The following is a 15,313-nucleotide window of genomic DNA, read 5'->3' as shown; positions in this document are numbered from 1 at the left end:
GACACGCTATGAATCCAGATGTCCTGACTCCTACTCCAGTGCTTCTTCCACTCTACAAGTGCACAGGTCCCTACTGTGGTCAGTTCCCTTACTGGACTTTTCTATCTCATTGTCCTTCCATCCCCCTGGTACCTCTCCTTCCCCATACACTCATTCATATACACATGGCCAGGAAGGGGGGGATATGCTGAGAGGGGCATTTTTCTATTCAAGGCAACAGGAGGTCTACAGCATCTCCTGGCCTTGGAGGGCAGCACTGGGGGCTTCCCACATCACTAAAGCAATGCTCTGAAGGCCTGGGGTGCCCTGTGCTTAGAACATCTGTGCCTGAGCTGCATCCCCCTTATCCCAACACATTCAGACTCTGGGGAGGGAGGGTAGGAGGGTGAGGAACACAGGCCAGGACAGCCTGTTCTAACCCAGTGTCCCAGCTCCAATACAAGGGATCTGGCTTATCACGAGCTCATGTGATTCATTAGTTAATGTGTAAAGCATTTGGAAAGTGAAAAGCCAATTACAAGTGCTAAGTTATTTCATCTCCACTGTAAAAGAAGCAATGTGAGACCTTAGGAAAAATTCTCATGCAAACATTTTGGGGAGGCGTGTGCTGTGGAATGTAACTCAATGAATAGAATCCATTGAAAAGCTATATCCCAAAAAGAGAGGCCACTGATAAAAGAAAGTGCCTATGTCCTCAACAAACAAACAGGAAGGTAAACAGGTTGGTGAGAAAAGTGGACAGGAAGGATCACTGAGAACTCAAGTGAGAACTTCCATGAATCTCACGTTAGACAATAGGCTCTGGCCTTGAAACTGTGTGTTTCAGTGGAACCTTCAAGCTCTTAGACTCTTTGGAAGCCCCGGGAAAGGACTTTCTGGGTCCAAAAGGAACCATGATGCTGAGTCCTTTCCTCATGTGAACAGTCATTATTTAGAGTACAGAAACATTTGGTACAGCAAATTCTTTGGGTGTGGGACTTTTGCATGCAAGTGCTTTGTGGAGAGTGAGAACACCACCTGTGTTGCGTTCTCTGCTTGGAGTTCATGCAGCAGGGCCCATCCACTCATTTTCCTGTTCTCTGAACTCTGTTGACTCAAGCTCAGCAAAACCAGGCTCTTTTCTTTTGCAAAGGAAGCATCTGGTTCCAAGTCATAAAAGAAAAACCCAGAACCTCTTGCTGACTATTTGATAAGCGCCTGGGAGGGCACATGGAGGGCACTGATTCACAGAGTTCCCCTGCAATCACAAAGGCACATGTCCTCCAACTCAGCCTTTTCAGAGTCCATGTTTACCCAGTGAAGGTTGACGTGGCCTCATGGGAGCTGGTCTGTACAAAACTCCAGTGCTTCTGCCCAAATCCTGGACTTCAAAGAGAAGACTGAAAAGAGATGATCACTACATGCGCGCACACACACACACAGAGCATATACATCTCCTAGACACAGAGGGAGTGTGTGGAGGACAGGCACTGTAAGAAGACAAGCATTACAAGAGAAGCGAGTCAAGTGCAACTACAAGGAATTGAAAAGTGCATGAAACCTAACAGGGAATAATAAAAAAAGAGTATGGCAGATATTGTTAACAGCCTATCCACTACCTTTTGCTCCTTCTTCAGAGGGGCAATTTTGTTTAGGGAAGAAAATGCATCCAGTCCTTGGTAATGGGTCATGATTTGAACCAATTGAGATAATCCTGTGCTGGCTTTCCCAACATCCTTTGCAGCTAAAAATTAAAAGGGACCCAGTATCAGCCAATGAGATCTACGTAGAAATTTGCTAGCAGGGTACAGAGGAGGAGTACAGCAAGGCCTTTTCTTCGATATTAGAGGAATAATGGGATATGATAGGGGTATGGTGTTTGGAGCTGCAGCAGCCAAACTGCAATCAGAGGCACCAAGCATGAGGATGAAAAGACAACATGCTGTGAATGGTAGAGCAGAATGTCAGAAAGAACCTGGGTTCCTGCTGGTATCACGTAGCAGGTGAAGCAATGCCAACAACCACTCACAGATTTCTTGTTATGTGAGAAAAATAACCCTCATTGACTTAGCTATACTTACTTTGGTTTTCTTCTATGAAGTTGATACTATTCTTGCCCTCATTTCATAGGTGAGGAATCTGAATTTTAAAGGGTAACACAGTCAAGATCACTAAGATAATGGCATGGCTAGCATGTGAAAGAAGGTCTATCCTACTCCTCAGTTCATGACTTTTTCCCCTTATTCCTCCAAAGAATGAGACTATGAGTACCAAGTACATTTCCCTTAGTATTCTGGAACATCCACTGACTAGAAGGATCATTATCAAGACTCATCTAAGGGCTAGACATTTTGGTCATTCTGCAGTTGATATTATGCAAGGCTATCATCCAGCTCCAGTCTAACTCCTGTCAGTTCTCTACAACAACTCACAGCTTTTCTTCTCAACCTTTCCCCTACTTCATTTTCTGTCCCCCTTTTCCCACAGTCCCAAGGGCTAATTTATTGGACACCAGATAAATTTCCTGTAAAATCTCCCTGTTATCGTATCCTTCTCCATTGGCACTGATCTCATTTTAATACTGAAAAAAAAAAAAAAAAGCAAGATAAAAGGCAATATTTGCTGAGCACCTATTGTGTGCCAGATCCCACGGTAAGCACCTTAATTCTTACAACAATCACCAATTTTCTTCAACGGTCTTCTGTTTGAGGTCCAGGATTTTCCTCAACTGAGAAGCTTCCCCAAATCTTTTCGGAGCAAGGCAAAACCCAAACAAACAAAAACGCTAAAGACAAACCCAAACTTATGTCTAAAGGCGATAGGATTTTTGAGGTATAAGAACCGAGACAGAAGACCAGTACCTAGAACTGATGGCTCTGTCCAGAAGTGAGATTTGTAGCATTTTTTGTCTAAAATGTGCTGCCAAATTAAAACTTGAAAGACAAAGGTTCTGTTTATTGAAAAATTTATTTTAAGAGTGTCTCAGAGCCTGTCAGTGAGTCAGCTGCCAAGTGTATGTGAAGAGAATGTGTCAAGAACTTACAGGTTGGTGTGGGAGACGGGAAAGCTGGGAGGATTCACTCCTGCCCACAGTAGTACAGACAGAGTGAAGCAGATGGCATGAGTAACTCATCGCTGCGAGCTGTTGCTTACTATTCAACACCTACTACTGGAGCTGAGAATATAAGAGAAAAAATGACCAGGTGCCACCTCAATTTAGGTGCCCCTTTTCCCTTTAGATTCTGGGGATGTGGGATGTATTCTCTTCCTGCCAGTCCTTCCCACACTCTCAGAGATATTGTCTTCCCTTGAGAAGTCTCTTTTTCCTTGGGGCACAATTTAGCTTAAGGGGAGAAATGGTGCACTCAGGCTGCTGTCTGTATAGGGGAAGAACAGACATGCCCAATTTAATCAGGCTTTTGGGGTAGCATTAGGGCAGATGCTCAATGGAACAATCTATAGGGTTATAATCTTGGCATGGGTTTGTCCTAATATGCTAGACGGTTGCTTTGAATGAAGCTTTTGGCAAGTAGGTTCTGCCCAAAGAGCAGCATGTGCTAAACAGCTCCCATGTGTCCTTCCTAGTTAGGACACGTGGAATGAGAACTGGGTTTGTGTTCTGGCTCTACTGACCCCTGGTTATGTGGTTTCCCCTCCTTAAACCTCAGTTTTTAATCTGTATGATGGGGATAACAATCATAGCTCTGCCCACTTCAAAGGGTTGCTTTTAAAGTCAAATGAGAAGATACTTTGTAATCCAGAAAATAACTGTTGAATATACAAGTTTAGTTATCAACCAAACAATGAAAGCTATCATTTGTTGAGTGTTTAGTAGGTAGTAAGCACTTACCTTTTCTAAACTAACAGAATTTAAGACTCTCAAGACAACCATAGGAAGGAGATGTGTATGTGTATATATATATATCTTTATATATCTCACTATTTTACAGTTAAGAAATTAGGCTAGAAAAATTGAATTACCAAGAGAAAAGAAAAAAAGAAACCACCAACAACAAAATGAAACATACATACTGCTTCTAAGTGATGGAATAAAGAGAGCTTCAATCAAGATCTGAAAATAAAGCCCGTGATCTTAGCTGCTCTGTTATCTGGTCTCCAGACCGAGGCTAGCTGTTCTCAGCGATGTAGACTAATATCATTAGTAAAGGTCTTTTTCCCAGGCAGGATGAGAGAATGAGTTCAATCTTGATTTTACTGATATGTGAACTAATAGGAAACTGGGGCAGGTCTTCAGAAGAACCAAGTTCAGCCTCAGTCCCACTGGGCCCAGGGAGCACTGGGCCTCATTTCAGGGTTTCCGATTCCTTGAGGTAAGAGTGTGAGTCAATCTCAGGGCATCTTCAAAAAAAAAAAATGGTCAGTAACTTTTCACTCTAAACAATTAGGGATACAGATGGCATCTGGGAAAGAGAGAAGTTTTTGAGACAGACTGGTTCAAATCTTGGCTACCTCAAATACCACGGGGCAAGTTTACTCTTTTGAAACTTCAGTTTCCTCATCTGTAAAATGTGGATAATAGCACCTACCTTGGAGGGCTCTTGAGTACTAGAGCGTGTGTAGGCACAGAACCTGGCACACATGGAGACTTAATATAGAACACCAATTTGGCCAACAAGATTTAACTTTTCTCAAAGTCAGGAGCAAATGGAATTTTATGTGCCATTCCTCTTCAACCTTGGGAATTTTCAGCTGTGTGGGCTTGTAACTGAAATGTTCAAATGCAAAGCTAACTAGCAGGTGGGGAGGGGTGGAGGGGGGAGAGAGAGACTTTTTTCTCTAAGGAAATCAGAGTTTCTTGCCTTTGTAACTCTCCTGCTGATCCCTCAACTTCTGTGTGGTACCTAACCTCCTAAAGGCAGGCAGCTTGCCTCAGGGTGGGCAGGAAGCAGGCAGGGAATGGCTTCAGTCTCTTGAAATGCAATCTCAAGTGAGTTTAGAGCAGTGGATGAGGACAGGACACCAGGAGGGGGCGTTTCTGGCTTATCAGTCTGCAGAAGGAAAGGATTCTAATTTTATCTGCCTGGTCTAGAGAAAACAGAACTGAACAAATCTCTCCTCTTAGGATGGGCTAAAACTTTATCTACCATCTGATTGGAAAAAAGAAAAGATGTAATGCATAAAAACCATATCAAAATTAGATGAAGACAGAAAAACTATCTAGCCTCTTCTGCCCCTTCCACTCTTATACCCAACTCTGTGGTCTGAAAGCCTTTTAGGCAAGTCCTTATAGTACTGGTATCACACTGCATTATTGGTGTTGCTGTCATTACTATCATTTCTTTACACCTGTTTTCTTTACTAGATTTTGAACAACTTGAGGAGAGTTGTCATTCCCTGCATTTTGTAGGTGCTGGGAATATAGTAAACAATTAGGTAAACATAAAGTGACTGAAGAAAGGAACTTATGAAGAGTTTTGCAGATTGCCCCAAGCTTTGGTTTCTCAGGCAAAGCTTCAGGAATGACACACAGAATGGAAACGTTCTCCATATCTCTACCTCTCCACGTTCCTTGTACACCTCCACCAAAGGCAGACACTGGGTGCCATGCCCATAATTTAGCTACGCAGGGACCTCTCAAGATCAGCTGGTTTCCAGCACAGTGAAGTGTGAGGCTGGTGCATACATTTGTAAATTTCACGAGGCAAAGGCAATCACACTGCCTGCAAGTCAGGCAGCTAAATGATTTATTAAGCAAAGGTTACAGCACCTGTGCCTTTTTGTCAACAAATCAGGCCCATGCCATGCCAAGCGATTCTTCTAATAGCCCAAATGGTAATTTGGTTTTAAATAGCATTTCCGATACCACAATTCTGTTGATGCAGAACAGTGATAGATTTGGGAGGTAGGGAGGAAATGCCTTTTTTAAATATTGTTTGCACTCATTTTTCATTTTAAAGAATTAGTCCTCATTGGAGTTCTGCAGGTTAAGCATTTTATTTGAACATTTTGATTAAACTGGAAGCTGAATCAAAATGAGTCTCTGCTCAGTCCTCCTGTGTAGAAATTGGTATTTCTATTTATTACCTGATGATGAAATACTAACTTTTTTCCTCTAAATAAATGTCTCTTCTTAATGGCTCTCGTTTTCAGGGATCGGATTAAATTATGGGATGCCAGTGAAACGACCATTGGCTTTCTGCTATTTGAGACAATGGCATGTTCTCTGTTATTACATTATACCATTCAGTGGGCGTGCAGGGCACGTTAATTGTGCCCACAGTGAAGTAAATGCTCTATGTGCCAGAGCCTTTTCCATAGGTTAACATCATCTGTATGGGACACTATTGAAAAATAAGATTGAGGGTGGGATGAGTGGTTACAGTTTCTCAGAAGAGATGGGTGTGACACAGGCTGGAAGGAGATAGCCACCTCTCACATTAATGATGAGCTACAATGTGGAAGAGGAGGAGGAAAATGAGAGGCACATGACAGTAGCAGAGGTGGCAGACGAGTGAGACAGAAGAATGGGACAGATGACTGGGCAGCAGTGCGCGAACAAAGTCAAAAGCTAGGGTGAGAAAGCTAGCGCAAGGCATGGCTAAAGAGAAGGCAATTCTGCCCCAGTGAAGGCGGAAATTCTCTGGAGGAAAAAACAGACTGGAAGGGGAGGAGGAGGAAAAGTAGTTTTCAATTATCCATGTTATCTTTCCCTACCAATCATTACAGATGATGAATAGGTGCAATAAAAGCCAATATTCAATTTTTCCAATTTACATGGAAAGAAGACCATAATATATCGTTAAGGGGAAGAAACAGCAAGTTACCAAACAGTGTATATAATATGATCTTGTTTTTGCAATATATTTGTCTGCATAGAAACAGTCTGGATGGATTTATGTGGAAATGTTAACAGTAGGACTACAAGTGATTTTTATTATTTTTCTCCTCTGTATTTTCCCCAATTAACCTGTATCATGAATTTAATTAAAAAAAAAAAAAAAGAAAAGTCATTATTTTTAAACTTCATTTTGAATCATTTAGATTCAACCAATGTGTGCAGAGTACCCACTATGTGCTGGGCATGAGAATTAGTGCTTTTCTCAGCAGTCAACATACAGTTAGAGTGGATTTGTCGGTAAAAGTCCACTTTTCCTGGCTGCTTTTTGGAATTTTAGACTCTTAAGAGTGGAAGGTCCTTTCAAATTTATCTAATGATTACATTTTTTAAATTGTGATAAAATACATAACATAAAATTTACCATCTGAACTATTTTTAAGTGTACAGTTCAGTGGTATTAAATACATTTACAATGTTGTGTAATCATCACCACTACCCATCTCCAGAAACTCTTTTCATCTTGCAAAACTGAAACTCTACACCCATTAAACACTAACCCCCCATGCTGTCCCTCCCTGCAGTCTCTGATAATCACCATTCTGCTTTCTGTTTCTATGAATCTGAGTATGCTGGCTACCCCAAAGTAAAATCATACAGTATTTCTTTTTGTAACTGGCTTATTTAACTTAGCATGTCTTCAAGATTCATCCATGCCATGGCATATGTCAGAATTTCCTTCCTTTTTAAGGATGAGTAATATTCTGCTATGTGTACATACCACATTTTGTTTATCTATTCACCTGTTGGTGGACATTTGGGTTGCTTCTACCTTTCGGCAAGTGTGAATAATGCTGTTACAAACATGAATGTACAAAAACTTCTTTGAGATCTTACTTCAAATTCTTTTGGGTACATATGAATGATTAGATCTTAATGCAATTTCAGATATAAAAGCAGGTAATACGCCAGTAGTATTCCTGAGAATTGAGCCGCAGTCTCTGAATATCGCTAGAAAAAGGTGCTCATGAGCTCATGAGGAAGTATATCACAGTGGTTAAAGAGTGTAGGCCTTGGAATCAGACAGAACTAGGTGCAAATTCTTGCTCCACTCCTTCCTATTGTATGCCCTTAGGGAAATCAATAATCTCTTTAGGTCTCAGCTTCCATATCTATAAAGTACAATCTATTGGGTGGCTGCAAAGATTAGTTAGATAACGTACCTAAAATACTTAGTACATAGAAAATGCTCAATAAGCAGGGACTGCATACAATCAAATAACTCTTTTCCTTAAGAAAGTTTTTATGATAAACCCAAAGCTGCTTACTTATAATTTCTGTGCATTTGTTCTATTTCTACCCTCCAGAAAAAACAGAGACCATATCTAATCCATCTTCTATAGGATGATGCTTCAGGCATTTAAAGAGACTTCCACTGGCAACTAGTCTGTGGGAGAAGGAAAGGCCATTTTATTTTGTATTTGTTTATGAATTTCTGTTCAGCATACCTCTTCTTCATTTAGAAAAAGCTCAAGTATCTGTGTGGGTGACTCTTCAATTTTTACTTCTCCAGAGACAGAAAGCAAAATTTTGTTTTCCCAGAACAGTTTTCCTATAATTCAATTAATACAATTTTCATGCTTCATAACAAAGGTATCAAACAGAAAAGCGCAAGCTTGCCTAGGAAATTACTAATCTGAAGACCATGTTCAAATTATGTTTTTAGAAATTCCTGTAAAAAAAGCACAAAAAACCCTCTTCTGAACTAGTGTCCTCTTGAAAGGGGGCTTATTTTTTAAGGTATATTATTATTTTTATTATCCATATCTCTATTTATCTAACACTTTAAATGGTTCCAGAAAGTAGTTTCTTTTTATAAATAAGAATTAATATATATAACAATATTAAAATATTTAGAGAACACATAAATATATATTTTTTGGAAAAATGACAACTCTATTAGCACAGTTTCTCATAAGAAAATTGGGAATGGCTTTCTTTAAGCCAAATGTGGCAGGTGTCACTGTGGTAAGAAACACTTAAGCTGTTGTCCCCATGATGCCAAATATTTAACGGAAACCAAAAAAATTCAGTTCCAGATGACAATATTGGGTCTACATGACATCATTCATCCAGATGCGTGGAAAATCTGGATTTTTAAGAATTGAATTTTTGTGGTCAGCATCATGAAGACTCAGTTTCTGGGTTAAATAAGGCATTTGTGAAACAAAGCCATACTGGAATTACAACCTGTTTTGATGATAGAGAACTAACTGAATGGAACACAGAGTTCAAGTTCAGTGATGTGAATAACAGCTTATATGAGGGGTCTCCAAAAAGTTCAAGGAAGGATTCATATTACATTTTAATTCCATTTTTCCACGAACTTTTTGAAGTACCTCATATAAAACATAGTATGTAAAACACAAACAGGAAATTTCAAAGCTACATTTTTGAGGCTCTTAATGAAGCAACCTGAGCATACCAGTGCTTTGAGAAAATACACAGCCACCATCCCCAGTTTTCCCCCTCTCACTGAGCTTGAACACGTAAGCCAAACATATAAAATTAAATTATGTTCTTCTATTTTAATGCTCTCCAGGTAATTATGCAACTTCAAATTCACCAGGACAGTATTTGAATGTTTGAAGGTATGAAAAAATAAGCAAATAACTGGAAGAATTTTATGGGAGGTACTGAATAGGAGACTTTAATCCCAGATGCCAAGTGCAAGCCCGTTTAAGAAGAAACAGCAGAAGTGGGAAATTCAAGAGTTAACCTTCTCCCTCCCATGTTAGCTCCCCTCTCCTCCCAGCTGCCTCCTCCACGGATGCTGTACTTTCAGTGACCCTGCTTCAGTGTAAAGAAGGCTTCACATGTGAAGCAGTTTAACCTGTGCTGTCGACATAGCAGTAAACTAAAGTCCTTTGCAGAGGGAGCAAACAGACCCAGGAAGGCAAATCTATCCCGTTCATGAGCACCTGGTCATAGTTTTACAAACAGAGATGAATAGTTATAAATGAGGCATCTGGATATTACACACCCAGGTTTATGCACAAAATTGCTCAGAAAATTTTTTCAAACACCGTGCTAAGAACCTCATGGAGAAAATGCTTTCCTTATGTCAATGATGGTAGTCATGTTCTAATTAGGAAATCAGAGAGTAGTTCCTTTCAAAACTTGAATGTAATTCTATTTCACAAACCTCTAAATAACTCTACACGTACTACCTGTAAACTCAAAAAGTCTTTCAACATTTCTCAATTCACAATAGCCATTCCACGACTTTTAAAAAAGATTTGTTCTCCTTGACCTGCATTAGCACAAAACACAACTGTCCATTGACAGGAGAGCACTAGTCTCAATCACCTACCTCAAGTATGACATTATATTCACACACACCCCCTCCCATCACTGCACCTTACTCCCCAGTGGCCAGCAGTAACCACTAACAAAACACCTCCTGCTTCTGGACAAACACCAGCAACTTAATAAGGCTCGTAAACCTTTTTTTTTTTTTTCCTCTTTCTTTTAGAAAGCTTGCCAGGTTCCTGGGGACCCTATAACGAGTACAGAGGAGTGGCTGGTCCCCCTGTTCCCGGCATGCACTCTGATGTTGCTAGCAGCCAGATACTCCTTTCCAGGTTCTGAAGGGGTCTGCTTGCATTTAGAGAGCCATGAATTCCTAAAAGAGGGAATACACACTATCTAGCACTGAGAAACCTTTCTTGCCATAGCAAAGGCAGTTCTGGCACAGAAGCTTTCCTCTTCTACCCTCTCAATACGAGAAGCAAAAACTGCAGGCAACCTTTTCTAAGATTTCTGAGAACACATGGAAATGTGGCTGGAGGGCTGGGAAGGGTGGGGTCAGGAGGAAAGTGGACAGAAGAGGAGCTGGGAAATGCGGCCTGTTGTGCCAAAAGACAAGTTAAAATGCACCTGATGAATAATACAAGCTGCACCACATACAGAAAAGATGAGAGCGGCCCACCTGTGTCTGTTGAGGGATATTTACAAAGCTTGGATCCCGTGGTCCAACACTGACGAATCGGTTTGCGGGGGAGGTGCTGGGTGTCGAGTAGGCTGTGAAGGGAAGGGACACATGCGTTCAGGAAGCAGCACGAGATTGCACACACAAACAACACCAAAACACACAGTCTCTGAGCCTAGGCAGCTGATTCACAAGGAAATGTGCAAACACTGTAGCTGGCAAAGGGATCTGGCTAGCAAGGGCATTTTAGACAGTCAAAAAGGGGTGGGGGGATTGGCTTCCAAAGACTGTTGGGATAAAATGATGTCAAATTGTCACTCAGATGAGCTAGTTTCTCCTTCCATCATACAAATTAGAACATGCAGGACATCTGCAAAGTATACTTTACTAGTTAAACATGAGCCTGGGGTCAGAAAGAGATATCCTAGTCTTTAGAGCATAGGGAGAAAGAAATTAGGCAGGTAGGGGAGGAAAGCAGTTCATTTTACAACCTTGATTTTCATGCTGTTAAACTCCTAAAAATCATGAGACAGTCTTATACCTCTTCAGCTATAGATCAAAGAGGAGTCATCATAGGAGGAATTAATGGGTTCCCCAGGAAGGAGGTGGAAAACCATTTAGAACAAGCTGTCATTATAGGCCCAGTAGAGTGTCTAGAATCTCTATGACACACAAAAATGTGCTTAAAAGATTAACGTTTGTCATCTTCCTTCCTTGAACCCTTCTTTTCAGGCACAAACTGTCAAAGACCTGTGCAAACCAAGATGTCACACTGGAACCTCAGCCACCACACTTCAGTTTACTCTCTTTTTCACAGTCAATGGAGGTTCTGTTGTTGGTTTTTACATTTATGTTTAAGAGCTTTACTCTACTTTGGTGCAAAAAAATTCAGTGGCTTTGGTGTTTCATTGGCTCATGAATCCAAATGTACATTTTGTTTTTTGATGTCCTGCAATTCACATCTTTACCACAAACTCCAAGGATTTATTCACATTCTTTCTTTGTACTGGAATCTTTAGACTATTGCTTAAAATAATTTCAAATTTCTTAACAATAATTATAAAAGGCTTAAATTTGGGGGACTAACTCTAGACATGTACCATCTACAAGACAAAAAGAATTGGAATTTTTAAAAACACAGATAACCGAGGGAACAATACCAAATTCCTGCCAGATTTTTTTTTTCTTATTGACTTCACTTGCTTCTCTTATTTTGATTTTTCTGTTTTACAGAAAACAGCTCATAGTTCTTGTTTCCCTTGTTAAACACATCTGAGTATAAAACTTCCACCCATCTGGCCCAAGTCCTTTTGTTTGTCTTTGTAAGAGCTAAGCCACCTAAACAGATTTGTGATGGTCACATGGATGTAGCTGTAGCTGTGGTTGAGTCAAACCAGCACTGAACACAGGACGAGCACAAGGGTCCTCTGGTGGATAGTACCAAGAAACTTTTTGTTGTGATGGTACTTGTATTAGGAGGATTTATCCAGTAATGACTTTGTATAAAATGACCTAAATGTATAATACGTTGTGCTATCTAGTAATGCAAATCTACTAATTTCCTTCCGGGGCCATCCTATGTCAGACTAATTTGAACAGCTTTGAGAAGTACATCTGCATTTAGCCATTCTACGTGTACCTCTCACTTATTGGTCTGGGGGAAATTTGATGTTTTAAAAAGCTTAGTAAAATACTCTGTTACTTGTTTCATTCAGCCTATGGCCTGACTTTGATAGGGTTTAAGAAATACCAACAGAAAGTCATATATTGAAAATGATGAGCCATAATTACCTGGTAGTGTATTCGCTTGCTCCTAGAGCACAAAGAGGATGTGGGAGAGATGAGAAAGCTAGCAGGTGAAATAACCCGTTGAACCTGTTAGTGGTTAGTGAAAAAAGTGTTCTTTCACACATGAATAGGTAGGTCAGTTGAGAAGGTACAAAAAGGAAAGAAGGGTATGCTCAGGTACTGGACTAACTGATTGATGACAGATGCTGAAAAGTGAGTCCTTGGTTTGATGGTCCTAGCAGAACAGTGGGCACTGTCCTGCTGTCTATTCTAGATACGTAGCAGGATTTCCTATGACATTTTTACCATACTGGTAACATCATAAACAAGCATGCTAATTGATCCCAGCATATATGCCATAAGGGGGGGGGGGCATTTTTTTGTGAAGACAGTTCTCTATTGAGCTTAGCAAGCTTACTAAATCTGGAAAGGTATTTGTATTACACCCCATTATCTATTTTTGCTTGACTTAAGTTTCACCATTTAAAAGAAGGCTTAGCATACAAATGATTGCAGTCGTAATTTCAGAACATCTCAGAAGGCCTTTAATGCTCTCAAGGACTACTGAAACTTTTCCATAGTTTGTTCTAGTTTTTAAAAAAGAGACCAATGGTGAGAGAGGTGGGAGTGTTTGCATTTTTTTAAAAAAGGATATTACAACTACAAAAGCCTGGGAATTTTTGAGTATCCAAGTCACGGAATGGGACAAATGGTGCCCAGGGAAATTTATTATATAGAAAGCTATCTTCTGGGAAAAATCAAAGACACAGGAAAAACAAGGAAAGGAAGGAAGGAATTCTGACTCATCTTCCATTATTATAGTACGGTGATCATCTATAACAGGATGTCGTTCCAGAAATGATATGACATAAGTTGAATCTGATTTTCCCAAAGAAATAGTGGAATAAGGGAGTTACACTGTTGAACAAAACCTCAACTGAAACTTTTTAGTGAAACAACCACATATACCATAGTGAATCAATTATACATGCACAGTTAAGAGCTTTCAATATGAATATAAAAATCAAGTAAAAGGGGCAATGTGGTAATCAATTATATACAACTGCGTTTACTCTGATATTATATCACATTCATATCCTTCTTAGTCATAATTCTGGCCTTATTTACAACAGCAATAATGAAATGCAGGAAGAGTTTTGGGAAATCACAAAACTCAGAAAATAATTCTCTGGGGAGATTATTGTAGACATTTTGGAGAATTCTGGAGGGAAGATTCAGGAGTACTTGATGGCTTTTAGATTATAAAATTGTGGTAGCCAACATAGAATGCTGTCCCCCCAAAAAATTCACTTGAGCAGGATCAAGCAGATAAAAATTAAAGAAACTTGATAAATGCAACAATTCGACAGGGAATTCAATTTGGCCATATAATCTCATTGTAAAAGACATTGTGGCAAACATGACTATTAGAAATCAACTACTGATTATTTGGCTGCCTCCTAGGATGTCAGTTTCTTTTTTTTCTTTTTTTAAATAAGAAATGTATCTGGATGAAAGAATCACATAATTTCCAGATGAATTAGTTCTGAGTCTGTAATAGCCTTCACTCCACAATTACACATGGTCATGATGTTAAGAATGTGGTCAAATTGTTTTGCATGAATATACTTAGTGCTTTCCTGTCTTTGGAAAAAACATGACTGAGGAATTAGATATTAAGATACTAAAAAATTTGTACCAATGTCAGTTGATGTTTCTTTAAGATAAAAACCATATTAATAAAATCACCAAAATCTGACAAAGTAGAAAATATGAGTCTGCATTGCTTCTTTTGAAAGTAGGCAGCCAGTCTCAAGGTCTAGTTCAAATTCAGCAACCACTGGAATATGTGTAATCATGGAAAGGCAGCAAAAGGAGAAAATTTAGATAGATTTCTGTGTGGAGGGTGAATCTGAAAGGAGAGATGCCCTTTGAAAGAAGACTCCCTCCATGTGCCCACGGGTGCCCCTAGGGAGGCTGAGTGGCTGGCGCCACCTGGGGCTGACTGCCTGAGTGAGGGGAAATGAACGCAGTGAGGCACCTGGGCAGGAAAGATCACGTAAGAGACCAGGTGAGCCGTGAGGTTCTGACAGAGGAGGTTCCGTCCACCCTGGCAGCCTGGCCTACAAACTGATAGAAAGTTTGAAGAGAAATCTGTCTTCTGTTTTATCAGACTCCAGCTACATGGAAGTGAGCATGCACCCCTTCATCACTCCCTTAAACTCCACCAAGCCCAACCTCTGGAGTACATCCAAGAGAGATGTTTTAATACGTTCCTATTCTCTCTCTCTCTCTCTTGCTCTCTTCAAAAGATACTTATTTCAACACTTGCTACGTGCCAGGCATCATGGGGATACAAAGGTAAGCAGGACACACTGCTATCTGCAAGATGTTAGAGTCTATTGGAGAGAGAGAAATACAGACAATGAAAACATGAGTGCCTAAAAGTAATATAAATAAAAATCTTTGGGGTGTTAAAGGACAGAAAAGTGACACCTTGCAGGAGGAACAGGAAGAACTTTATAGAGGAGACAGAGATGGCTTTGAGGACGGGGCTGGGTGACAGGTTCCGGTGGACTGGAGGTCAGAGAGGAAGCAGCACCAGCTGAGAAACAGAGGCAGGTGGTGGAGGCATCAATTGCTGAGGGAAAGGAGAAAAGGCAGAACTTCCACATTACATTTTTGTCATAACGAGAGGGAAGGTAAAATTTTAAGGATCAGAGCCCTGAATACTTGAAAATGGAGGGGAAGAAAGCCTG

At 40.2% G+C, this 15,313-nt stretch overlaps 1 protein-coding gene across 5 annotated transcripts in view; it reads right to left on the bottom strand.

Annotated features, from left to right (window-relative positions):
- NFIA (nuclear factor I A) overlaps positions 1 to 15,313 on the bottom strand; it is a 357,970-nt gene that overhangs the window by 20,864 nt on the left and 321,793 nt on the right. For 3 of the 5 annotated variants that reach the window (XM_063107177.1, XM_063107176.1, XM_063107179.1), the window contains one exon: positions 10,767 to 10,858. The exons of the other annotated variants lie outside the window; for them this stretch is intronic. In XM_063107177.1, coding sequence (XP_062963247.1) covers positions 10,767 to 10,858 — 92 coding nt within the window. The remainder of the gene's footprint in view (positions 1 to 10,766; positions 10,859 to 15,313) is intronic. 5 annotated transcript variants of the gene reach the window in all.

This window comes from Cynocephalus volans, chromosome 8 (genome assembly GCF_027409185.1).
Source record: "Cynocephalus volans isolate mCynVol1 chromosome 8, mCynVol1.pri, whole genome shotgun sequence".
Classification (NCBI taxonomy): domain Eukaryota; kingdom Metazoa; phylum Chordata; class Mammalia; order Dermoptera; family Cynocephalidae; genus Cynocephalus; species Cynocephalus volans.
This window is presented reverse-complemented; position numbering and strand designations above follow the sequence as displayed.